The sequence below is a fragment of the Balearica regulorum genome, chromosome 7 (assembly GCF_011004875.1).
Source record: "Balearica regulorum gibbericeps isolate bBalReg1 chromosome 7, bBalReg1.pri, whole genome shotgun sequence".
Classification (NCBI taxonomy): domain Eukaryota; kingdom Metazoa; phylum Chordata; class Aves; order Gruiformes; family Gruidae; genus Balearica; species Balearica regulorum.
The window spans coordinates 13,702,587-13,729,416 of NC_046190.1; the positions used below are offsets into that span (position 1 = coordinate 13,702,587).

At 42.5% G+C, this 26,830-nt stretch overlaps 1 protein-coding gene across 1 annotated transcript in view; it reads left to right on the forward strand.

Annotated features, from left to right (window-relative positions):
• Positions 1-26,830, forward strand: part of COL17A1 (collagen type XVII alpha 1 chain) — a 65,713-nt gene that overhangs the window by 21,195 nt on the left and 17,688 nt on the right. The window contains exons 2-31 of the mRNA XM_075757984.1: positions 6,837-6,902; positions 7,633-7,677; positions 8,485-8,583; positions 10,432-10,569; positions 10,929-10,976; positions 11,847-11,882; positions 13,527-13,574; positions 13,991-14,134; positions 15,120-15,263; positions 15,954-16,025; positions 17,055-17,126; positions 17,486-17,551; positions 18,812-18,976; positions 19,364-19,441; positions 19,569-19,613; positions 20,219-20,368; positions 20,819-21,034; positions 21,644-21,682; positions 22,092-22,118; positions 22,585-22,611; positions 23,113-23,175; positions 23,347-23,451; positions 23,945-24,007; positions 24,597-24,632; positions 24,774-24,827; positions 25,216-25,251; positions 25,451-25,486; positions 25,903-25,965; positions 26,314-26,349; positions 26,722-26,793. Of these exons, the coding sequence (XP_075614099.1) occupies positions 6,848-6,902; positions 7,633-7,677; positions 8,485-8,583; positions 10,432-10,569; positions 10,929-10,976; positions 11,847-11,882; positions 13,527-13,574; positions 13,991-14,134; positions 15,120-15,263; positions 15,954-16,025; positions 17,055-17,126; positions 17,486-17,551; positions 18,812-18,976; positions 19,364-19,441; positions 19,569-19,613; positions 20,219-20,368; positions 20,819-21,034; positions 21,644-21,682; positions 22,092-22,118; positions 22,585-22,611; positions 23,113-23,175; positions 23,347-23,451; positions 23,945-24,007; positions 24,597-24,632; positions 24,774-24,827; positions 25,216-25,251; positions 25,451-25,486; positions 25,903-25,965; positions 26,314-26,349; positions 26,722-26,793 (2,278 nt within the window). The 5' untranslated portion in view covers positions 6,837-6,847. The remainder of the gene's footprint in view (positions 1-6,836; positions 6,903-7,632; positions 7,678-8,484; positions 8,584-10,431; positions 10,570-10,928; positions 10,977-11,846; positions 11,883-13,526; positions 13,575-13,990; positions 14,135-15,119; positions 15,264-15,953; positions 16,026-17,054; positions 17,127-17,485; positions 17,552-18,811; positions 18,977-19,363; positions 19,442-19,568; positions 19,614-20,218; positions 20,369-20,818; positions 21,035-21,643; positions 21,683-22,091; positions 22,119-22,584; positions 22,612-23,112; positions 23,176-23,346; positions 23,452-23,944; positions 24,008-24,596; positions 24,633-24,773; positions 24,828-25,215; positions 25,252-25,450; positions 25,487-25,902; positions 25,966-26,313; positions 26,350-26,721; positions 26,794-26,830) is intronic.

A 26,830-nucleotide genomic window follows, 5' to 3' on the forward strand; every position in this document is an offset into this window, starting at 1 on the left:
TCTTCACCTGAATTTCCTCTTTTAAATGCAGTCAGTTGTTCTCAAGATGTGATTTATTTTCAGTTTCCTTTTAAGGTACCTCTTTGTCACCACAGAAAGTACCACCACCTTCTTTTTCTTTCCAGGAAGAAATTGGCAAAGTGACTCATGAAGAGACACTCCATGAACACTTTGTTCTCAAGAGACATTAAACCAGTACCTTTCTCACTGAAAACACTGCAGGGATTAAAATACTGTAATTTTCTTATTTTATGAAAATTGTGATGGCTACCTTTTGTTTATACATATATGAAGAAAACTGGTAGACAAAGGTGAAGCAGGGAGAAAATTCCTCCAGTCCTGAGGACATTATCTTACAATGTGAGGTCTCATCTCTTGCTCCAGTGAAGTCTGTGTGCCATTCCAGTATCTCTCATACTGATGGGTCTTAGAGAGCTAGAGTAGCCCAGTGCATTCAGTGCTGTCTTTTCTTGAGCAACTTCTGTCTGTGAGCAGCCAGGTATGTCTGAAGCATACAGCTGTGGATTGTGCTGGAAGCAGATGTAAAATTAGATTACCAAAGTACAGGTTTAAAGTGCAGTTGATAATAAGAGGGACAGTAATGTGTCATGTTCAAAGAGCATGAACTTCAAAAAGCTAAAGCCACTTTTAGCCTTTTGGTCAAAGCTTAAGCCAAGTGCAGTTTGGCCAGGTCCTAGGCTGAGCTCTACACCTTTTAATGACTTAATTACCACATGCAGCTCATTTAGACAACTAAATGTCCTTTGATTAGTGTTCAGAAGACAGAGTTATGGATGCTTCCTCCATGCGGGGAGGCAAGTATGCTTCATAAATATCTGTCTGACTAGTGATAAATGTAAATACAAGTTCTGGGATTTAGGAGATGCATTGATGAAAAAGTCTTGATCCCCTTCAACAAACGTGGGGTGTAGCCTTCGGAGTGGCAGAGTAGTGCTGTATAGCAGCCATGTCCCTACAGACCTTTGGAAATTTCCAGTATGGAACTTAAAAGAACAGAGTGCAATCTTGAGGGTACTCAGCTACAATCCCCCAAAAGTTCTGTGCAAAAATATATATGAAGCATCAAGTTCTTTTCTATTCAGTGGAACAAATTTGTCAAAATTGGTGTAGTGTGAGAGAAGCCAAGGTGAATTCTGATTCATATAAAGAAGCACAGGGCACCAAATGATGCTGTCATGTTCAGTAGGAGGAAAATCTTCACACAAGGTATAGTCATGCTGTGAAAATCTTTGCTGTAGGACACTGTACATGCTATAATGTTGTACACATTCAAAAACTAAGTGGACAAAGTAATGGAATAAATCCATCAAGGAATGATTGCAATGCTGCTGCCTTTGACTTAGGAAGTCTTCAGTGTACACCAGGAAAATATCTGCTTATGCTTTCTGGGGCTGTTAATATGGGCCATGGTGGGAGACAGGGTCATGAGCTAGGTGGAGTTTTGCCTTGACCTACCATGTCTGCTCTTCTGCTCCAGTTCCTATTCAGTGAGAAGTCTGTGGGTGGTGTACATGGAAGAAATTTTGTTCCTTACTCAGTTTGGTGTATTTTTATTTATTAATAGTTCTGCCTTCTGAATAGAGCATAAATATCTATGGGTTTGGAAAGCAAGTTCAGACCACTGACTTGACCAGTTTTCAGCCTGTTTGTACTAACTGGGAGTTTATCCCCTTGTATTACAAGCACCAAAATACACTTGGCTTGCAGCCAGCTTTGCAAAGACATCAGCATGTGCTGTGTAACTTTCTGTAAGAAAATGCCAAAACAAATCTCAGATCGTGTATCAGAAAGCATTGCCATAACAGTTCATTTTCACTGACGTAAATCTTCACACCTTTGTCTGGGATCTAAATAGTTAATCTACCTGAGGAAATAGGTAGGAGCATTTTTGCTTTCAATAAAGTTTGAATCCTGGAGGCAGATCTTTTTTTCCAGTGAGTGTCAGATAATTGGAAGGGTAGGGTGAGGCAGGAAACCACGACACGCCTTTGTTGGGACTTGTTTAAGAGCACGGGAATAGAAAAGCAGAAGAAGGGTGAGAATAAAACAGGTTAAATAAAGAAGACGTGAACATTTTTGGATGATCACTCAGATTCCACACACCTTTGAAAGGACTTGATATAAAGTGTAGGTGGCAAATTTTGGTAGAAAGGAAACGAGGAGAAAACAGATTTTCAGTTCAGTAACCAAAGCATTCCAGGTAAGTTACATTACTTAAAAAAAAGGAGAATGAAAAAGTATCCTGTATTTTCTCTCTTCCAGATTGCTTGCAGAACAAGGCTGTATTCTCAGGCAAAATAGAGGAAGTGTTACATTTTTTCTGTGGGGAATACAATGTAAAAATAAGATTGTGTAAGACCTGGGGCATTTTGGTTTTGTGTTTGTCAGTAAATGTATCTCTTTTAAAGTGAGTATCAAGTGAGAGGAGTGTACCTGTGGGGAGTTAAGAAATGCGAAGCCAAGCTCTGGGTACATTTTGAATGCATTTTGTGAAACTACTGTGCAAATAGGTGAAGTTTAGCTGAATGTTCTTTGTTCTGTAAGGATACTACCATGAAGAAATGCAGATTAACTGTTGGCTGTTTTTAAAACTAAGCAGATCTGAAACGTGCTGGAAGAATAATGATTGTAAATTGAAGCTTCAGATGGTGGGTGCAGGGTGTAATATTAAGGAATTGATCTCTAGTCCTGAGAATGCCTGGAACAGATTCTGAACGAAAGTTTGTGTTGCCATGGACAAGCTTTGCTTTGTCTCAGACGGGTGGGTTTATTTATCAGCAGTGACTTACTGATTATGGACTTTGGGTCACATTTTTGTCATAGAAGATTAGGAGGTGCTGTAAGGTGTTTCTGAAGCCATGTCACAATAAGTCAGAAAAGACTGATTTGAGAATCAGTTTGAATCCTTTCTGTAGCGGGTCTAGCAATTTGAACACAGTGGCATAATGTAAAAGACCTGTTGTCTTTTCCTGTCTTTGGACTGATTTGTAGAGTGACTTCGGGGAAGTTACTTGCCCTTGTGTGACTAGTTTCTTCATCTGTGAAATGGTGACAGCAGCACTTTCCTGATGTACAAACATTTTCTGTATAAACCCAGATTGTTTGTCTCCTTTTCAGTGCCAGAGCTGAGAAGCTTGTGCAGGTCAGAATGGCCTTGCTTTGGCCTGTTTCTCTTTGGGTAGCATAATTAAGTAGGCACAGTGAGGACGCATTTTTGAAAGGAAGGCACCTGGCAGTGTGGAGTGAAGTCTGGGCAGTGCTCCTGCTTGTGCTTTGGGAAAAGAGCACATACTGGTGTCAAAGAAGCCAGGACAGTTTGTGGGCAGAGCATAATTTCATTCCTACAGCATGTCCAGGCTTTAGTTGGGCATCTAAACTGCTTCTCTGGCATTAGCATAATTTCAGTGAGTCTACAAAATGAGCAGATTTGGAAGCATGATTTGGTTGATTCAATTCTGACTGTGTTGGTTTTGGTAGAATGACTGGAAAGGAACAGCTTTTAAAGCAGAATGAGAAGGTCAGATTCCTAGTCTGTGGGGTAAAAAAGAGATAAGAGGCCATTTTTGAACCAGTTCTCTAAGTCCCAGGACAGTGGCACCTGAAAGGCTTGAATAAGAGGAAGGAGCACCCAAAGAGAGATTTGATATGATGGGAGCCATGGCATTTGCTTTTAACATAGTCAGTGACATGTTTGGATGCATCTACTGAGTCTCAGAGTATTCGTGATCAAAGGGTTTCACTGACATTAAATATTATTAATCTCAGCACCTGCTAGTGCCTCTTTCTCCTAATGGAGTATCTCACAGCAGGAGCCTTATTAATGGAGGGAGGAGAAAGCTGAAATGATGTGCTGTGAGAGTGTAACAGCATTCTGACATGAAAACTGGAAGGACATTGTGGAGGACTAAAAGAATCTGAAACGTGCCTGCTTTCATTTTTCCATTAAAATATGTCTTTGTGGCTATTCCCCTCCCCTTTGAAAAATGTCTGTAATAAACTTTATTACCATTGTACACAATACCTAACTTCTAAAATAATAAGAGGGGTTTGAATGTCCCATCTCAGACTGGCTTAGCATCCTTGCCATTGTGCTGCACTGCAGTCAGGTGGAACAGGGGGTGCAGGAGGCACGCTGCAGTGTCAGGCTTATGTGGAAAGAAAGCACAGATCTAAGCACACCTTGCAAAGCTGGGCAGCTATTACTATCCTGTTTTCAGTGCTGTACAGAGAGGCAGCAATGTGCACAAGCGTGGCAGTGCTAGACCTCTCCTGGTTCCTAGTGCCATTAAGGTCTGCAAGTTCCCTGTTTTTGTGGATGCCACAAGCGCACTACAACCCCTGAGCTTATGTTAAAGCAGCCATAGGGTTGTCCTGTCTTATTCTGCCTGCACTGTTTGAGAGTGATACTGCTTCACAAGTTCCTGCTTGTTGCTCAGAGATAATTGCAGGTGGCTTCTCTGATTCAACAGCGCTATTGCTTTGCCACAGACATAGCCCACAGCAATGTCTCTGTGAGTCCAGATAGGAGCTGGTGAAATGAGTCAGTCCTGGCAGGTAAAGGAAATCCAGTTCAATCAGCCTGCTGGAGCCTGGGCTGGCTTTTGCATTCAGGTGGCAAACGCACATGCAACAAAATGCACTATGTGCTGGGGCTGGGCAGTGGCATGTGTGGCTCCAAAGTTGTGGTTTAACCTCTTCTTACTTTCTTTTTGGATTGGTATCAGAGCAAGATATTCCCCTTTCTCAAGGGAAGGCAAAGATGCAGAAGATGCATTCACTCCGTGGTGGTGCTGGCCTTTTCCAGCATCCATAGCCAGCACTGTTTCCCAATAGCAGAAGAAGTGGAGTTCTGGGGCTACAAAGCAGTAGGAAAGTAGTTTCCAAATATAAAGCTGTGTTCCCTGCCAAAAACACTGGCAAAGCCAACGGTGCTGACATCTAGACAACAGCTTCCAGCATCTGCTTTTAGGGAAGGAGCTTGAAAGATGCTTCCACTGTTGAAGCAATAAGGAAGAGATATTGCCTTTCCTTGGAATGAATGACCAGGAACCCATCCATTGCAGGGGACCATCATCCTGCTGGAGGAGGAGCTCTCGTAATGCATATAGCTCCGGTCTCACATGTGCCTTGGAATCATTGCCCTGGAAAATCCCTTGGAAATCCTAAGTGTTAGCAAGCACTGTAAGGGTTGGGTAGTATCCTGCCGCCAAGGTTGTGTAAGGACTTGGCTGTGGCCTCAGGAACCACATTTACAGGGCTGTTTAGCCAAGCTCAGTGTCTGAAGTGCAGAGAGTGAGGGCTGTGGGAACTGTGGGTGTTCTCCACAAGGTTCAGCTGAGTCTGCAATAGGAGGCTAAAGTGGCTTGACTGATAGTGTGCCTTCTATACTCAAAGTCTTCCTGTCCAGCTCTGGAACTAGCGGGAGCTGCTCAAAGACAGAACTGAATCTGAACTTCAGATATTCCAGCAGATTCTCTGCTGCATCCTGCCTTGTGTTGTTATTTATGCATGGGCAGCACAAGTGTAACATCAAGGGAACTACTTGGTGGACACTTTGTAGAAGGGTACATGGACTCGTGAGGATCAAACTCAAATGGTAGCTGAATTGGGGGGCATGGTCTTGAGTTCTGCCTCAAGCTCTAAAATTTGGAAGGAATTTTATCCAAAGCTTTTTTGTAGACTCAGCCTGTTAAGTGTGTAGTTTTTGGTACAGCTGGACCTTCAGTTTTAAGAAGGAGTCTTCAAATGCAGTGGAGAGTTTTGGCCTATTATCACCTTATGCGCAAATTAAAATCTCATCCTTCTCATTGTTTGCAGCTGCATAAGATGAAATGTTCTTAGAGAGACTAGGAGTGAGCAACTGTATATTTCCTTCTGACAGAAGTGTTTTCTCTTCTAGCTGATGTTTCTTTTCCACAATCACGTTTCTTTGTGGTATTTCTACCTTGGCAGACAGTCATACCTCTGCTACAGATTGTAATTTTGACTATAGAGGGATCCAAGTCACGAAGAAGAGTATACACAGCATTGACAGCAGTGATTCCAATGCTGTGTAGAGTGACCTGAGCTGATGTTAAATTAGATCAGATTCCACAGCCACAGACAGCAGCTCCAAACTGTCTCTGCTCTGCCTGTGACATAAGATAAAGCACTTCCTACCTTTAGTTCCTTGCTGCCAAAAATAGCTAGTTTAAAGGTACCTCCGGTGTTTTTCTGCTTCACTGAAGTCAGGGCTGTGGCTTTAGCATCAATGTACCCTGAAAATGCACCATATTACTGTTAAAAGTACAACAGTATCTCTGCTTAGGTTTTTCTGGCAGTACTGGCATGGTGTAGGTAGCTTACTCCTGCAGCTGCCTGCATTTCTAATCCTGTACTGTTGAGTCCTGCCCAGAGCAGATGTGTGGGAGTGGTGTTTGGATCCTGTGGTTTTGATTAAGCTTTTACAGGGGCACAGCTGGAGACCATAGCGTAGTGCCACAAAGTCTGGATATAAATCCAGGTCTAAACTTCTTCAGCACTGGGTGGATTTGCTTCAGTTGCCCCTATCTCATCTCGCCTGTTGGCTTTACAATGCCTCCTGCTGTTTCAGCTCTGCTGCATTGTGCAGCATCCAGTTTTGTAGGCAAATGGTGCTGATCTATTAGTAATACTCACATACCTTTGGAAAGGCACTGTAAAATCCCTGGCATACATGTCTTCCAGGCAGTCTGGTCCCCATCTGAAGGGAGAAAAGTGTTGGGACTTGTGGGGAACTGTTGTCACCTCCTACTATTCACAGAGCTCTGAGTGCAGTCTGTCTGCTTTCCCTGCAGGTGGCAATGGTATGGATTCTGTAACAAAGAAAACGAAGCAAGATGGATCAGAAGTTACTGAAAGACGTAAGGAGAAGATTTTTTATTTTTATGTCACACTCCAAAAATCCCAGAAGCGGATGCCTAGTTTTGCAAGGGATTGAATGCTGACCAGAGGTCCAGAACTAAATTCTGCATCTGTCCCTGGTCTCTCTGTTGAAGTCAGAATAAGGAATAGAATGTTCCAAGATGAGACATTTAGAGACATGTAGCATGACCTGATTGTTTAACCACAGAGGATTGCCCTGTGGTAACATTTCTAGCTAGTAGTGCAGACATTTGGATTCTCCTCCTACCATTGATATCAGTGACCTGTGTGGCCTAGAAAATGTTCTTTAGATACTTTTTTTTGCCATGTGTAAAAGAGAGGAGAAGTTTCCTGCTGGCATTGTGGAAGTTAGCTTGTAGGAAGCTAGTAAGGGGTCTGACCATGGGCTTTGCTGTTACAGCAATGGCTGTGGTTCACAAGTGCCCAGAAGTAATAATACTTCTATGTGTTACAGGGATTTTGTAAAGAAAAAAAAGTCTTTCATGGCAGTGATGATCTGTGTTACTGTAGTTAGGCCTGCAAAAAACTAAACAGCATTGTGTGCTAATGAGACTGCAGTGCCCAGGCAGTGTGGTTTTATGGGAATTTTCTTTAAATGATTCTATCATCTTTGAATGAGTCGTGTTCTTCCATGGAAATGAAGTAGAACATTGATCTTGTTTGGCTATATTAACATGCCATTACTTCTGCACTCTTTTCTTTCCTCAGTTATTACAGAGACTGTAACCACAAGACTGACATCCTTACCACCCAGTAAGTAATTGTCAGTCACTACATTGCTTCTGCTCAGTGTTCTGTGCCCCTCTATGCTATTTGGCTGCATCATTTCCATAAATCCCTGGGTGCAGCAGGTCTTGCTGCAGAAAGACTTGCACCCAAAGAGAAGCTATTTTCAGAAATGCCTCTCCTAAAAGACTTATTAGGGGAGAGAAGGAGCAGTATATAGGGAGCCATCTGGGTATTGTCAGAAACAAAGCTACACAGTCCACTAAGACTGGTAGACCAGACTCTCCAAGGGTTTAAGCTCAGATAGAGGGTCTCCAGGGGTGACCGTTTCTTGGGATCAAGGGTCAAAAGTTATGGGTCTGCAGCCTCCAGTGGTGGGCTGCAGTGTATTCCCCTGTCATCTTACTCAGTATACAACAGTGAGTGAATCTTTTTGGCTAATATCAGATGTCATGGGTGATTTCTACCTCTGTGCAACAAGTAGGAAAGAATCCTCCATGGTCTTTATACCACCATATTCTTGATCAACTTGCGGCAGCTGGGTTGGAAAGGAATCGCACTATCATCTCATTTATGATAAGGGTTAACAGGAGTATCCTTCAGTCCATGTATTGAGCAAAACTTTAGTACAAACCTGCTGGGTCTGCAGTATGAATGCTTATCTGCTCTACCAAGACACTTCTCCGCAGTTCTGATATCTTACCAGGCATGAAGATATACTTGTAATTGAGTGTGAGGACAGCTTTGGGTACCTCCTGTCTTGTCTTGCAGTGTCTTTGCTCTTCTCATCCTTTACCCTGAAAGTATGTCTCATTTTGTACTCATCTCTTCCAGAAGGAGGGAGCAGCAGTGGACTCAAAACATCATCCCACACTGGAGGGAGCGGAGTGGAAAAGAGGTCTTACACCCATAGCAGCAGCTATGTGACTTCAAGTAAGGAATGAAGACATTGCACAGTGAGGAAATAGACAGCAAAGGCAGCATAAATGGTCTGAGGAGAGATTCAGGGCAGGGAAGTAAGATGAGCCAGAGGTAAGGAAAACAGGGTTTACAAAAGTAGAAGTGGCAAATACTCAAAGTAAAGGTATTCCTTCCCTAAAGCTGGGTGTGAGGATGGGTGAATAAATGACAAATTTCCCATTTTCTGCAGGGAAAACTTGATTTCAGGAGAACAACAACAAAAAATGTCATTCCCACTGTTGTTAAAAAGTCATTTGGAAACCAAATTTCCCTCTTTCAGGACTTCCAAATCACAATCTTTCTGACCATTTTTGTTCGAAAGACAGTTTTGATTAATCTTATTGTTGATCTTGATGAGGATACAATACTATTAAAGAATTTCCTAGAAGATATTTTCTTGTGTGTATGCGTCCATGTCTTTAGCACTTTGAACAGTCTGCCAGGTTTTCTGGACGTGCTAAATCAGTATGTGCTGTCTACTCCATACAACAGGGTTCTTCTCTAACAGCATTCTTTGCCCAGCTGATAGATTGTCATAGCAAAGGTTTCTGAAGAATCAGCTTCCTAACCAGGTTTCTGGCACACCCCTCTCTGTGTCCCCAGTGGGACAGATTGCATAAGTCCTTGTAGAAAACATTCTCCAAAAGAGCTGACAAATCAAAGGGAGTGAAGTGCAGTTCGGAAGCTCAACAGGAGAATTAGCTGTACCCAATAGATCTGACAGACATCTCCATACTAATTAAAGGCCAGAGTGTGGAATCACTTTGCCTCAGGCAGATGTGAAGTAACTCAAGTGAAGATGTCAGTCTAATTGTCTGGACTGGCACCAGTCTGAGAACTGAACCCAGCTCTGCAAACTCAGATGACTCTGCAGGATTTGCCATCTTCCTTGTTATTTCTTTTCAATGTGTGGAGGAAGAGAAAAGAATGTGAACTTCAGAGATAATGGGTTCTTGAAGTTTCACAGAGCATCTTCTAATCTCTGCTTTCCCACTCTGCTTGCAGAATGCTTCCAACAGAGGCCTACTTGCCACAGTAGTTTTTTCTGCTGAATTAAGTGGAAAAGTTAGTGAACATCCTTGTAGATGGGAAATTCAGAAAAAAAACCCCCTTGAGATCACAAGGGCACACTCCTTTTGCAGTGATGGGTAAACGATATCCAGTCTGATCCTGCCTTTTATCACAGAGTGCTCTTTTTGCTGTACTCTGATCATACTCCAGCATTAGATTTCATACAAGAGTATGAACACTAAGCAGGTATGGATGCTTGGCTCTTTCTCCACAGCACTGATGTGAATTAGGAAGGGAAACTCTTTCCTCTGTCTAAATATAACAACCACTAATAACCTCCAGGCTGTCTCGGGCCTGATGCACACTGCTTTCCCTTATCTCATGAACTGCATCCTTCAGCACTTTGAATTTGGCTTACCAGTCTCCCAGTTTTTGTGGCCTGTGTCATATAACACTTGAGTTTACAGGTGGATCTGTATCCAAACCAAAACCCAGCACCATCCAGAGCCAGATTTATTTATGCTCATGGGAGACGGCTCATTCAACCCCCTGGGCAAAAACCTGCTGTCATATGTATCATTGGTAAGATTTGTTTTGAAACCACAAAGGTAACGAATACTCCTCTCTGCACTGAATGCTGAGGACAGCCAGAGTTATACCCAAATGTGGTTCTTGCCCATCTCTAGTTGTGAGGTACCAATGCAAATTTGTCCAGCTCAGAAGACAGTAACGTAAAGCACCCAGGGCATCTAGGGTGTACATCCAGGGCATGTCTTCAATTTGCTGAGGGTGTTTTGTTTTACCTATTAGGTGGAAGTGGTAGATTGAATTCATCATCCTCATCCTCTGGCTACAGACAAACCCAGTCTCCCAGCTCTACTCTCACCAAATCACCTGGCTCAACATTTGAAAGAAAAACCTATGTTAATCGCCATGCAACATATGAAGGTATCACAGAACATGCCATAGAAAGGAAGCAATGTGCAGTGCACTCTGAGGTCGCATTAATTCAGGATTGTCCCAAATAGCACAAGAATCTCATTGTGGTTTCACTAGGAAATAAGCCATCAGGGACACATTTTAATGATTAAGTCCTATTTACAGTAATGCTTATTCCTAAAAGGAGTCATGGCATATTTTTGTTGAAAGACATTAGCAGCTCATTCACGTAATCCTGAATAGCTCCCTTTTTTTAAATGGAAATGTTTGTTGCCCACTGGGATTATACAGTTACCAGGAAGACATGTTTTGAAAGCTTTTAATGATCTTCTGAAAAGTATTAATGAGCACCTTTCTGTTCTTTGCAGGGAGCTCCAGTGCCAATTCTTCTCCTGAGTTCCCCAGAAAAGAGTTTGGTATGTTCTTTTTAGAGCTGTTCTTCTGAACATTATGGCAAGGTCACATGACTTGGTGACTACGGTGGCTTTTTGCACATTGCTGTGTCTTGCTCTACCTATGCTGCCTCTATATTGGGCAGCCAGTGCAGCTCCGTGAGTTCAGAGGAGTTATTTGAGATTTACATTAACAGCTGACAGCAGGGTCTTTAGCTGATACATATTCAAACAGAGGGTGCATACCGTATATCTGCTACCCTCAGCTGCAAGTGACACTCCTTGTATGGCATAGGACATAACTGGGACAACAGCTCCAAGGAAGAAAACCCTGTAGGATTTTGAGCCATTGCTGGATATGCTTTTGCAGTAGCTCTTTTCTAGGTTTCAACATGTTTACATGGAAATACAAACTGGCTATCAAGTGATATATTTACACTGAACGTTGTCAGCAGGTATGAGCTTGCCCTGTCCAAACTCTGAGCTGCTGATTTTACTCAGTGCAGATAGTGGAACAATATGATCAAGCTGTCTTTCTGGCTCAGAGAGGAGGCAGGGTTTCATACTGTCCAACTTGGTCGGTGGGGTAAACAGGCCTATTAGCTTCCTTTTGGCCTGTTGAAATGGGAGATCACCATCTATGAACAACATTTATGTGTACAGAAAGAAACAGCAGTTGGTCCAGAAATGCTGAAGGTGCTACTGATTCTTTAATATACCTTATGTTCCAAAGGCGACCTGGTAAAAACTCTAAGGGTTCCATTTCCCCAGCTGTGCCCCAAGTAAAGTTTACTGTCTGAATCTGAGCACTCTGAGCAAGATCCATGTGTTCATTTTTAGAAATGTCACAGGCAGTGAAGCCTAATATTCCTTTTCTCTCATTGCTGTTCACAGCATCTGCCTCCACGAGAGGGAGAAGCCAAAGTCGAGGTGAGTGATACTGTTCTTGTAGAAGCCTCCCTCGTTTTCTTCAGTATGATTCAGGGTGTATTAAATGGACCTATTCCTTATCTGGAATCAACTAGTTTAAGTGTTGAGCAGTCAGATGGGGTATGTGGGTTTACACCACTGCAGATGTGAACCATTTATCTGTAAGCAATTGCTTAAACAAGCTTGGTGTAAGAATTGACCCTAGTGAAAGTCATGGTGGTTTGGACTGTGTCAGAAAGGAGGATCTACTTGGGGACCTGGACATCTGGGGGCACAGGACGTAGTATTACATCTCATCTGTTCATTACCATAAACTTGGTCCATCCATGCTCTGTGACTCACCTCTGACATATTTACAGTAATTGTATTCATGTTGCTCCTAATGCGATCTCTCTTACAAACCATAAGGCCATACCCTGAAATGAACTCATGCTGGTAGTAAGGAGATGGTGAGGAAATTATGGAATTGCTGTGGTCTGTTTAACCAGCTCTCTGTAAAGCTCTGTGTGGTTTAAATCATTCAGCTCTTGTAATAATTTATTAACAGTGTTGGGGAAAGTAGGATCATATTGCTCCATAAGAGTGTAATATCTGTTCCCAGTTGCTTGAAGAGGAAACTATAATGTCACTTTATCCAAGTTAGTTTTAGCAGTAGATATAAATCTATAAATCAAAATGTGCTCTTGCACACTTCTCCTGGAGAGTGTCACAGTTACCAATTATTCTACCTCATATCTTCACAGTCTCCTCTAGCACAGTACATACCTGAGCTCCCAGCAGAACTAGGCCATACGTAATAAAACAGACACCAGAGAACCAGCTCCAGCTTCTCATATTACTTCAGAAAATAATTCCAATCCATCAGCTTCTCCACATGAATGCCAAAGCTAGTGTTTCTTTTATAGTGTATGCACTGTCAGATTTCATCTTGAGGACCATGTATCACATGTCCTGGCTGGCCAGTTTGCTTGTGGGTAGCAAGCTTAAAGGCTTGCCCCAACCAAATCACATTAACTCAATAGTCTCTTGTACTGGACGGTAAAAATCAGTAATAAAATCGAGTACCTGGTGAGAATGTTGGGCTTAAAACTGGCCTGGTTACATTCAGTGAGCCAAAAGAGAGGTGAGCAGGTTGTAAGAGACTAAGTCAAGTCGTACAGCCCGCTTTAGAGATGACAGTGTGAATTTCACTGAAGAAGTAGTAGGGAATTTGTGTATTTACTAAAAGCTTCTTTTGGCTCTCTAAGTTTTCTCCAGAAGGATAATAATAATAATAATAATAATAATAATAATAATAATAATAATAAAGTGACGAGTGGAAATATCAGTGTGATTGAGGACTGCATAATTAGGCCTTCTGTATGTCTGGCAGTAACAATGCTATTGACTTCAACAGAGGCCCTCAATGTGTAAAATACACCTCTCGGGAATTAAAAGTAGCAAAATGTGACCCCAAACCAAAAAGTCACCCAAACCAATTTACAACCAATTCACATGGGCCAGGAGTGCTGCTTAGATCAAGACAGCAAGATGGAACACAGACAGCAAGAAGGAAGGAATTCGCTTCAGCCTAAAGATTCATTCCCAGCCCAGGACACAAATGCATCTCACTCCATATTCATGATCTGCATTTTATCTTCCCAGAGAGTGAAATACGAGTCCGACTGCAGAGTGCATCTCCCTCTGGCAGATGTAAGTGACATGGCTTTTATTCCAGGGGTATCAGGTATGAGATAGAAGGTGTTCCTGCTCTGGGTATATCTGCAGTGTCTCTGGGGGAGACCCAATCTTCATCATGACCGATAGCAGCATGTCATTCTTTTTTTTCCTGTTAAGAGCGTTCATTTGTCTCCCCTTTCTGAATAAGAAAGCATGCTGTGGGTTAGATGGTGGTCTTGAAAGGATGTAGTTTTACTTAGTCCCAGAAATGAGGCCTTGAAGCTTTGTTATTTTAAGTGGCACCCCCAGAAGTGCCCACCCCCCCCAAAAAAGTACAACTTCATAGACACTCACAGGTAAATTCCCCTGAATGATTTACCCAGGGCAAGATTACAGATCAATGAAACAATGGCTTTTGAGTGACTCTGGACACTTGCTTTTCCTGCCAGGGACAGAGTTGGATGATGTGAAACGTTTGCTGAAAGGAAGTCGATCAGCCAGCTGCAGCCCTACTCGATCACCATCAAGTACACTCCCGATACCGAAAAAGGCTGTGGTGGAGACAAAGATGGTTACTGAGAGCTCTCAGTCAGGTACTTGGCAGACAAAGATTAGCAACACTGGAGCCATCCCAAACTTTATTTGACATAAAAATATCCAGTTGCTAAGAACATCCAAGTAAGAATACATGGTCTCTGTCCCAGGCAGTGGTGGCAATACAGAAAAAGGATCAGAATGCTGGAGGGCTGTCCAGATGTTAGCCTAATAAGAGCCATCTTGGGTAGCTTTCTAGTGACTCATCTAATTTCCATAAAAATAAGCCAGTTCCTGATGCTACCAGCTTTAATTCAGAGGTGCTTCTAGCAGAAACAAGAGCTCTAAGCAGATATGTCTTAGAGCAATTTGATCTCTTATCTCCGAGATGGAGATAGCACTGAAGACAACATTTGCGTTGATGTTTGATGTATTGGCCACACCACATGGTTCAGAGATCATTACAACTTGATAATAATCGAAGTGGTACTTAAAATACTATAACCAGCTTTTATTATTTATAAGCCTCACCACTGTGCTTGAGGCAGTGGTATTCACATTCACTCCACTGTCCCTCACCAGTATCTAGGAGCAAGCAATAACTTTTTTCTTGCACATGGCTCAAATCCTGTCTCAAACTGGGAATTTTAGTCCAATACACTAGTGAACCAATGAGACCCATATGTGGGAAGCAAAAGTCATATGTCCTGCGGCTCATGATGATTTATTAACAGAATGGCAGACTGAAGTGTTTTGTTCTGGTATCATAGGATCTACAAGCAATGAAATCTCTTCGAGGTGTTTTGTGAATGATCATGCTATCAGGTCAATCTTTATTCTATTGGTTAAAATTTAGGTGGGCTGTAATCAGGTGGCATTTGAGATCAGTTACACCATGTTAACCTGGAGTCATTGTGTTGACTCCACAAGGGTAATTGAAATTTAAGGCAGATGAAGTTGTTTGTCATGTAAACCTGCAATGCATGCTAAGCCACAAGCCTGATCTCATTGAAACCCACTTCTGTTTGTTCTGTTTTTTTACAGTGTCGGGGACATATGATACAACCGTACTGAATACTGCCCTCCCTTCATACATGTGGTCCTCCACTCTGCCTGCTGGGTCTTCCCTTGGCGGATACCATAACAGCTCTTCCTTGATCAATGCTATGTCTCACTCTACAGGATCAGGTATGCTCCATGGACCGCCTAGGCTTGAAGGATGCTTCTGAAACTGGGTCAACAGCAGTGCTTTTTTTTTTTTTGCACAACAAGAGGAACTAAAATGATGGAAGAATCGAGATGGCAGGGGATATGCTTGAATTTTCTCTGATTTTCTGTAACTTGGTGTTCTCTGCTTCTACACTGACTGTATTTGAAAATCCTTTGTGAGGATCTATTGTCCTGACTGTCCCTATCAAAACTAGTTTTAGACTCTAGTTAACATTGGATTATCCTGGCCCATCATAAGAAGGACTGAACCTAATCCTTCAGTCCTCATACACTAATGATGTAATCAATAAGTCTTGAGTGTGATTATACCCTGTAAGGCGCACTTCTAAATGCCAGGGATGCTGCATTTCCCAGCTGCAGAATAAAAACACAGGAAGCTTTATGATAGCATGCTATTAAAAGCTTTACTTTCTCACACTGTCTCATGATTGAAACTTGTCTGATGTAGGATTTTCTCCCCTTTGTCAGTTCGGTAAAAGAGTGATTTGGTGTCACAATTTTGAAGATTTTTCCTCTGCAATTACTGTGCATTTTCATTAACTGCATTTCCGAGTGACTCTGACTTAATTTCTGACTGTGCCACTGACCTTCGGGTGCTGGATTTCTGATTCCAGAGAAGTAGTGACATTTCATTTCCTCTTTTTGCAGTTTTTGGTGTTCCAAATAACCTGGCTCCCAGCAATCATACTCTGAACACAGGCCTGAGCACTTCCTCTACAGGTCAGATTTTTCTCTTCTTCCTTTCACACTTTCACAGCACCTCAGTCCCGGCAGACATGTACAATGAAATAATACCAATATCACTCTGTTTCTCTTCTGTTCCTCATCTCAGTGTCAGCTGCTTGTCTGCACACCCCCGTTATTCTTTTGTTACGGTGGATTTATTCTGAGTCGGCCTTGTGTAGCTGTGTAGCTGATGTTAGCTCCTGACAATTTTTATCTGGGAGGCAAGGACAACTAGAGATTTTCCAAGGAGAATCATTTGTCTTTTGAAAGACACCTGTTAGACCAGCCTGTTTCTTCCCTAGAACAACTCAGGGTAATGCCTTAAAAAATAAACTCATGCATCCTGAGCCATAAAGACTTACTGCTCCTCTGTCAGTTTTCCCTGCAATTTCCCTTTTCTTCACCTGGCTCATGACTTCTGGCAGACTCTCTTCAATGTCACTAAACCACTTCTCTTCCTTTCACAGTCACACACACTATGTCTACACAGCATAGTGCCATCATACAGGGTCTCTAACTGGACCTGCAGAGAGAGCAGTCTGTACACTGCACTGATATTGCCACACTGATTCTGGCACCAAAGATGCCACCTTCCAAGCCGTTTGCTTCTCTCTGGACAGTACTTTGACACATACTGTGTGCAGTTATCTCCTTAAATTTCCCTGTCAGACCAAGCCAGTTTTCTAAATTTACCTTTTTTCCCAAGTGTCCCACTGCAGAGATGTCCATGCAGCCATGAGAGTGGCCTCACAGTCTAACCTGAGATAATGTTTTAGTGTGGTCACCATTATTGTCCTGGGCCAACAGTAACTTATACAGCAAAATGATCTAAGGAAAAAAACATTTTGTAAGGAAGGAAGATGTTTGAACAGAAATGCTTAGGCCTGTGATGCCTCCAGCTATCTGGTGAAATTTCTTGGGAGAAGTCATCATTATTGTCATTGGTTTTGGTTTGGTTTTAGCCAGAATACCACCTGCACTGTAGGACTCGTATAACCCCCATTGCAATGTTTTTCTTTGCAGTGTTTGGAGTTCAAAACAACCTGTCTCCAAGCTCTTCAGCCCTGACCCAGAATGCTACTGCTGCCTCTGCAGGTCAGGAACAATTTAAGCCTAGAGAAAGTGTGAGGGTCACCAGTGTGCACTGCCTTCTTCCACTTTTCCATAGTGACTAGAAAGTTCATAGTGACAGAGGTGCCTTCACTACCATTTCTTGTGTGGAGTAGTGTGGTATGAGGGGATACTGAGGAACATTTCCTCTGCTTTGCATGGGTAGGAACAGCTCCAGTGCCTATGTAAGCACTAGAGATTTGCTTGCTGGGAAGCCCTTGTTTGAGTTGTCCTAGGTACCCTGAATGTGAAAAGATTTTTAAAATGGTGTGCAGCCCAAGGTCAGTGTGTGTAGGTACCTTGTTATTCTTCATCTCTTTCATTGTCAAATTTCCTCTTTGCAGCATATGGGATGAAGAACACCTCTCAGAGCAACACCATGGCGAGTACTGGTGTGTCTGCCTCAGCAGGTGAGTGTGTCATTCACAGTTGTTTAGACATGGCCTTGTACAAGCATATCATGATAAAAATGAGTTATGGATTCAGCCAGCTGACTGTCACTAACACCTGGCTCCTCACTAGCCAAGTCTCCCACCACTACCTTTCTGAAAAGAAACCAAATCAGCCAGAAGCTAAGAATGAGCAAATGAGCTGGTCTGATTCAGTTCTCCCCCACTTTGTGGTAACCTGGATGATTTAATTGCAGCTGTTTCTGCTCAAGAGGCAGGTAAATGGATAGAAGATCACACATGTGAAATTGTGCTTCATTTTGAAGCCAAAAACATTTGCAAGGTTGCTCTTAGACATCATTTTGCAGTAGTACCAGCCCCAACCACTCAAAAATCAAGGAATTGACTTATACATGATCAGATTTGTTTTAATGAGAGAAGTTGAGGTTCTACTGGCCTTTCATCCTTCATCTTTTCCTTCAGCTTTTTTCTGCAACTCTAAGAGCTATAATTAGTCTTCTATTTTTTATGTGAGGGAAGCCAAGTTTCTTTTGTAATCCAAGGACTCCTAAAGATGAGGCTTAAAAATAGATGTAAACACCACAGAAGTTAAGAAAACATTTCTAATACAGGTTTACTCCAGGTTTGTGCCAATGTAATGGAGTAATATCATTCTGGTTATCTTGATTTTCAATGTTGTGTCAATTTGTGTGCAAATTCAGGTTTGTACACCATTCCAGGCATATTTGGTACTGCCTAATGGCAGAAGGGTGACCATGCTGATGTTTTTTAGCCTTGTTTGGCCTGTGCCCAACCTCAGTGAGCTACAGTTCAATGCCTCATAACCATGCCTGGCTCCCAAGGATATGGAGTGCTTTGTGCTTGACAGAGTAGATCTGCTAAAGGTGCTCCTCAACTTGAGCTGTGCTGGCTCTGATGACCCTTGAATGTCTCTCCCAGACTGAGTTTCTATGATTCTGTAGCGTATTTGAGAAGTGAAGAGGTCATTGAGCAAATAATTTCTGTACGTGACTGAATTCCAGATGCTCTCCATTTCTGGCAGCAGTTGCTTCCCTGCTAGCAAAATACACATCTCTAAAGAAATCTAATGATATGTACTGCTCTCCTCTTAGCTTCAGTGACCAGGGTGTATATAGTAGTGGTAACCCCAATCACAATGGGACTATCTATTTTAATGAACAAAAGTGTTGTGGCTTGTAGTTATGACTCAGTGGCCCACACTCATCTTCTCCTCTTTCCCATCCTTTACCAATATTCCAGGGGGAACTGTTTTGAGCTCCCAGGGCGATGACATTCTGCACAAAGACTGCAAGTTCCTGCTGCTGGAGAAGGAGAATGCTCCAGCAAAGAAGGAGATGGAGCTCTTGATCATGACAAAGGACAGTGGCAAAGTCTTTAGTGCCTCTACCACTGGGCTTAATGGAGGTAACTTCCTTTGTTCGGGACATGTGGATAGGCTGAGAGCAGAGAAATGGAGACTGATCACAGGAGTAGTTCATTGTTCAGGACACTACACCTTACTCAAACCCCTGCAATCCAAACAAGAAGCTCTGGTAGGCAGTTAGCCTTTAACCATGCCAGCTGCAATCTAGGTCTAGCTTTTGCATTTGAAGCTCCAGAGCATGCCTTGGAATATTTCACAAAGCTCAGGAGCTTTGAAAGCAAAAAAAATAGATCTGGTTTAAACAGGCAGAGCTATTGTGTCTTCCCAGTAAAAAACATGCCTTTTGCCAATGAAAGAAGATAGGCCTGGTTGAATTTCTGGTGTAATGTTTTTAATTATATTCAGTTCCTGTTCATGATCCTTTGTAGAAGACACCTTGAAGAAAGAGAAGCAAGGATTTTCCTCCTCTTATGCTATAGATACTGGCCTAAAATCAGATGCAAATGGTAAGAGTTTGTCCCTGTGGAAATGCAATAGAACTTTCTCCTTCTTACTACTTTCCCTTTGCAAGCCTATGCTCTACATTTGATCATGCATAGAAAGACTTCTAAAACCTCTTTTGCTGTTAAACAGGAGGACTGAAATCCGTGCCAACAAGGGACAAAGCAACTTATGCAGGTAAGTGTGATGCAATTCAGACTTTCATTGGAAGAAGCACCAAAGCACAATATACAAAAAAGCAATTGTTCTTGAGTGACGTGAGTGATCTCAGTGCAATGACATCAGAGGGAGGGAATGTTCAGGAGGCTATTCTGTCTGTAATGAGCAGAGCACGTGCCAGAGAAACTGGTACCAGTGATTTGATTGTGGATGAGTGGACGGTTGGGGTATATTTTATTGCTGGAGAAAATCGAATAGCTGACAGTACAGCTGCATCCTGCTCCCAGGACAGATTTATGGGGAGGAGAGGGCTCAGACAGACCATGCTGGCTATTGCTGTCATTTATGGCTCAAAACTGTACAAAAAATTGACCCCAAGGGGATCACTTTTTCAGCTGTTATTTTAAAACACACTGAATGTTGTCCTCTGTTGGAATTCTCATTGAGAATGTGGTTCCCAGCTTCTGCAGGGACTAGAATTACACCCACCATGTCCAGTTGGGTGTAAAGTTTTTTCTCCATAGGCCTGTGTATAACATATAAGTCCTTCGTGTCCTTACTCTAAGCAATTCTTGACAAAGGAACACTTCATTAACCAGGAGACTGCCCCTTCCCTCTTCCAGAAATACGAAATGGTGATGTTGGGGGTGCAATCGGATCAGCACCATCCTGGTGTCCCTGTGGTTCCTGCTGTAGCTGGTGGAAATGGCTCCTGGGTTTGCTTCTGGCCTGGTTGCTTCTCCTTGGGTTGCTTTTTGGACTCATTGCTCTGGGTAAGAAATAACTGAGGGACAAAATATTGAATGGGATAGAAAGATAAACAGAAGGTGTAAGCTGGTAAAGAGGCCACGTACCAGAGAGATCAAGGCAGAGAACTGAGGAGGAGTACATTCACCTTGGTGGTGACTGTCACTAAGATATTGCAAATGAACAGAAAGAATGGATAAGGAATACAAACCTTTGATGAGGGGTTATATAGTCTGGGGGTGAGTAGGATAGGAAAACTCCTGAGGTCTTACTTCTCAGAGACTAACAGATTCCAAAGTTGTCATTTAAACTCCAGATATCCCTGCTGGGAAAAAAAGATACAAAGAATAATCCTGCAAAATTCAGTGGCCATTGCTAGCTGACATAGTGTTGCCTTGTCCCTGCTATTACAAGTAGGTATTTCAGGCGTGTGTCTGTGACAGCATGTTCCTTAGCATTTTACTTTAACCTTCTAGCGGAAGAAGTTAGAAAGCTGAAATCTCGTGTGGAAAACCTGGAAAAAATCAATGGCGGCCTCCTGACAATTAACCAAGGGAATTCAAACATAGAAAAGGATGTTTCAAGAGTAGACTTTCTTCATGGTATTTCACCCTCCTCAACCTTCCCTTATGAAAATGAAGAGTCAGTTTGGTTGATGGTGAAGAACAGACTGAACAAGGAAATGGAACGAGGTGAGCAGAGTCAATGTCTGTGATGCTGTGTGAGACCAGGTTATTTAAAGGGAAGTGGGAGGATTTGACTGCCCAAGGGCTTAAAGACCAGACTTTTAGAGTACCGTGAAGTCTGTCAAAAGTAGTGCCCTCACCTGTCCTCACAGACAGGCTGTGCTGGAGCTCAGGATGCTGCCACTAGCACTGGTGGTGCATCCCTTAAAGCCAGCAGAAAAGGGAGAAGAAAGGAAGTAGTGGACATGCCGTGCTGTGCCAGGATGCATCATGTTTGCTGTAGCAAGTGATTTTTCCATTTTGAAAGAACTACACAGAATAATGAACCCACACCTTATTTCTAATGCTACTTTTGTTAGCAAGAGAGAGATTATTTACTTCTGTTTAGCAGATGATGGAAATAGGTTAAGAACAGAGAAGCCTACATTCTCCCAGCTTCAGAAGTTTCATGGATTTGCAAAAGAAAATTTGCTGAGGAAACTCTACTTCCAAAGCCATGCTGTGCTTGATAACCTGTGCTGCCTGCACCCTCAAAATCCAAATAGAAGGATCCTTGTATGTGAAGCTATTCTGTTGTGTAATGTAGTCTAACAGCCCCTTCACTTGCTGTTGCAGGCTACTTCAGAGGGGAGAGAGGAGAACCTGGTGAGAAAGGTACAGCCATACAGTCCTTCTCTTCTGTCCTATTCCTTGGCTCTGGCGATGCACAAGTTTGGGGTAGATGTTGCCACAAGGGGCAATCGGCAGTGAGAAAGAAGAAGCTGGTTGACACTTGAACAAGAAGAGTGTACAGCTGGTTTGCCACTTAAACTGTAGAGGTCCTGATCCCATGCAGAACTAATACAGGAGTCCCAGTCTTGCATTGTGCCAGTGTGAAATGCCAGATCTTGTTTGTCACTAGCGGGATGGGTCTGATCCTGCACTACTCAAGTGTAAAGTGTCCCTCTTCACCCAAAACTCCTTTCATTGAGGGTGGGAAAGCAACTAGAAAAACAAAATGAATGATTAGTTTTTGGAAATATCTCCAGGATCTTTCCTGATTTTTTTTTTCCTCTTTTCTCAGGTGACATGGGAATGCAAGGTCCCAGAGGTAAGTCTGGGGTTACCTGCTTTCTCAGGTAGATTGGCAGCCTGTCATAGGGCCTGGATTGTTATTACTCCAGAAATTAGATAGAGAAACTGATGTATTCTGTAGCTCTGATATTGTTCTGATGGTTGGGTTATTTTTGCTCTGGCAAAGACAGTTTTAGAGTTCACAGTAGAAGGGATAACAGATCTCACTTTGAATCTAGAAACTTCTTTCACCTGTATGAAAGTCATTCCTGGAGCCAAGCTCTACCTGGTTTAATCACAGAGTACTTCAGAGGATTTTGTGTGGTGTGAATGATCCAATCCATTGTGTAAATTCAAGGGGCCCAATGTGGCATTGCTGGAGAGGGTAGAACTTGTAAACATGCCAGGGACATAAACTCCTTTTTATGGGGAGATGAGGACCGGCCAAAGTGACAAACAGGGAAGACCTGTTCCCCACTGACTGTATTTCTTTCTCCCTACAGGAGAGCGAGGACTTCCTGGTGTCCCAGGTGGGTAGTAGTACAATTCCTTTTTGAAGGGGGACATTTAATGACATTACTGCATGCAAGAATAAATTTTGCACTGCAATCCTAGCTCGAGGTGGTTCTCTAAAGAGTCAATATTTAGCAGTGATACACTAAATCACTTGATTAATACCTTGGTGCTGAGCTACAGACATGGCTCAGAGGCTTTGGTTACAAGCAAGGCCTCAGCCTGACTTCCACTTAGTTGAACATGCCTAATTTGGGGGTGTGAAGATCCCAGCCTACCTTTGAAAGAGTCCCAGAGCTGCACAAATACTTAGTCCAACTTTCTTATACTCTTATGTGTATTGTGTTCTTTTAAAGAGATCCCTGTTCAAGCACCCACCTTCCAAGTAATATATACTTTACCCCAGCTGATGAATCCCTCCAGGCTTCAAGTTCCCAGAGTCCCCTAATTTGCATGTTATGCTTTCATGGTACATCATAGACAAGGACTCTGAACATTAGTTGTGTTTTTCTTTCTAGGCATTCCTGGTCCAATTGGGCACCAAGGACCAGAAGGACCAAAAGGACAGAAAGGCAGCATGGGTAAGCATCTCCATCAACGCTGTGAGTCACAACTGACTGACACATGGCATGGGAATACAGACATCGGGTTGGTGTGATCATTGCCTTCCCCCCATGGAGGTGGCCATGGATCCTCTTGCCCAAGGCCTCCCATAAAGACACCTTTTTTTACAAGGCATTTGTTTCCTATAGGTGATCCTGGAATGGAAGGTCCCATGGGACAAAGAGGTCGAGAAGGGCTGCCAGGGCCTCGAGGGGAGCCTGGACCACCTGGATTTGGAGAAAAAGGAGATAGAGGTAGGAACTAAGTGTCCCATTCTTGCATAAAGCAGAGAGGGATAAAAGCTAGAGTTTGTTCTCAATTTATAAAACATCTCAGTGATAGAATTTGATTTGATTATTCAAATACAGATTTCATTTTAGACATTTCCCGGTACAGACAGTTCTGGCCTAAGGGATATTTTTGCCAAACTTACAACGGGTAAACAAGGGTTGTTTTGTTTTGCCAGGTCTCACAGTCAGGTTTGAGTTTGGCAAAACCAAAAGCGCTTAGTATCAAGGTCATCTTTTTCCTTGTTATCCAGGTCACCAAAGCTGGGGGATTTGTCTTGCTCATCCTAAAGCCCAGTGAGATGGGTTTTTTCCCTTGGACAATGCATGCTTATTTGTGTTTTGAACTGACCAGATTATTCATGGCACTTGCCAGAGAAAGAATAACAGGAGATGAGATCACGGAAAAATGAGATCACAATTGTATTCTACAGTATCTATTCATGTTCTTATTCTGCAGGTGGTGTTGGTGAGCCAGGTCCTCCAGGGCCACCTGGTCCCCCAGGTTCTGCTGGCCTTAAAGGTAAATATGAAGATAGACAGACAGAGCCTAGTAGACTGGTTAGGAGTAAATGAGCATTCCAACCTTGCTGTTTCACTTTGCTGCACTGCAGTGATCAGAAAAGTAAACTAATGGTCCTCATTTTAGATAAAACTTACTTTGGTAGGTACACATAACCTTTAGAGCAATAAATTTCTGGAGATTTTTAGTGAGAGTGGGCATTAGCAAAGAGGTTTCTCAAAACACCGATCTTTAAAATGTGTGATGTTTCCAGCTGTTTTTTCTCTGCTTTCAGAAATAATAAGGTAAACTCCATATCCCTAACAGGCTTCTAACATAGTTACAGCTCTACAATCCGTGTAACTGGGATAAAAATTGCACTATAAAAAATGGGTCCTAGCTGAAGCAGAGATCTACAAGATGCTACAAGAACTAAGTTGTGTAGATTTGTTGTGGTTTTGAGGATGTCAGTGATTCTTCTAGTGGCTGGGGGAATTCTGATCTGCTAAACACGTTTTGGGTTGTGGATGTTGTTGGGCAAACCAAAAGAGATTTGTTAATTTTCTAATTGTGGTGTTACTGAAAGAAAATCTTTGTTCCTTATTCACAGGTCTGATGGGTTCTCCAGGCCCACAAGGTCCTCCAGGTGAGTGCTGCATTCCTTTGCTATCGCATCAAGAAACTAGAGAAAACAAGAACAGAGTGACAACTTCTCATAGTTTTTCTTGTTCAGTGATGCATAATGGTGAGTGGGATGGATTAAATCCCCCATCTCATTTTTCTGCAGGTCCTCCCGGCCTACAAGGTTTTAGAGGAGAAGCAGGTCTCCCGGGTGCTAAAGGTAAGCTTCTCTTCTCCTGGCAATTACAGCAGCACTAGCTGATGTGCTTTTCTAGCACTGCTCTGAGTAGCAGGCTTGGTCTGAGCATGTAGTGTTTTGATGTTGAGGGCAAAGAAAAGCATAAGAATGAGGAGAGGGGAGGATGAACTAGGTTTAGTCAGTGATCGCAAGCAAATATTGAGAAATACAAGAGACACAGAGGTAATCGAGCAGTTTAGGCAAGGAAACGTGGTTGGATGGATGGAGCTGTATTGAAGGAAAGGAATTTCCAGTTTGAGTTTGTCTGATATCAGGGTACCTGTATTTCCCCTATGATTTTTCTTGATGCATGAAATTCCTTTTTTCTTCTGACTTATTATTATTCTTCAATCATCCATATATCTTTCAGGTGAGAAAGGAGCCACTGGAGCCCCTGGACCCAAAGGTATGTTGATCAGTTAAATATCTTTTGTGGATATTTTCTTTAGATGCCTTTAGATATGGATACTGTCCATGGGTATTAACCATATCCTTCTTTGGCTTTTTCTTCTGAGCTCTTGTCAGAAAGCAGACTTTATTTTCTTTAATGGAAATAATTTACAATGAAAGAATCTCACAGGATCCTTCCCTTTTTTCTACCACAGGTGATCAGGGTGAGAAGGGTTCTCGTGGAATGACAGGTCAGTGGATTCTTTTCCTGGAGTAACAATCTATCTAATACACACGTGCATTATTTGAGTTTTCAAATAAGAGTATAGCCCAGCCGGCCCCAGTTAGTTTTCTGAAGAAGTACAATGATGTTATTAGTTATAGGAATTTTATTTCTGGACCCAAGTTTTAAACAAATAGATCCCATTCTTGATTCCAGTAATCTTGGTAGCAATCTTTGTATTTAGCTTTAGGGAAATTCTCCCTCATGTTCCCTGTATTCACTTCACTTGAGCTTTTCTAACGCCCAGGGACAGTCATGAATCATAAGGCCTGAACATCCTGTCAATGCTGTTTTTCAATTGCAAAGCACCAAATATTGCTGACGGTCATAAATTGTATCTTCACCAAGATTTATTTGATTCATTTTTATACCATTTTGCTACAGGTGAACAAGGCTCAAGAGGAATGCCTGGTCCTCCAGGAGAGCCAGGGGCTAAAGGACCTATAGGTGGGTATCAGAAAACAGCTGTGTTTATATGTGGGACAATGTCATTTCCACCCGGAGTGTGTTTTCCTGAGCACAGACAAGGAAACAACATGGGAGTGGAATCATACTGGTTGTGATCCTAGGTCTTTTCTCTAGATAGCTGAGATTAGTCTGTATACTCAGAAAAGATGTCCTACAGTTAAGTTTCAAGTGAACTTTATCAGGATCTTCAGTAACTGTAGCCAAGGTTTCTTTCAGATGCAATATGATGAAAAAACACACTCTTGTGTTTAGGGCTGTGCTCCACTTAGTAGGACAGGGCAACTGTGGTACTATTTAGCAGTCCCTAACAATCTTTTCTTTTGACAGGACAAGCTGGCCGTGATGGACAGCCAGGTGAAAGAGGTAAGGGATTCCTTTGAGGTAGAAGTGCAGGTACTTGCTGATTTGGCAGGAGGTTGATTTGTAAAACGAGTGGGAGAAGACAGCAGTAGATTCACGTTCTGGGATCTTGCTATCTCAGAAGAACTGCAGAGTCAACAGTATAAGCATAGAACTGAGACATAATGGAGCTGGCTGTAAACTTGTGACAGAGTTCTTCTCACTACAGAACTCTCCTGTCATTGATGTTCACCTCCCAGACACTGATGCTGGAACTGGCCAGTGGCTATGAGGATACAATAGGTAGAAAATGCTGCAGAACAGCTGGTGGCCAAGCTTGAATGGTTGGTGAATTGTGAGTGACTTACGGCTTGTTAATGGTGATTATATCCCTAGGTGAACCAGGTCTTATGGGAATGCCAGGAGCTCGAGGCCCTCCAGGACCCTCTGGAGATGCAGGACAGCCAGGTAAAAGCATACGGAGACCAGAAATACTTTTTGCTTA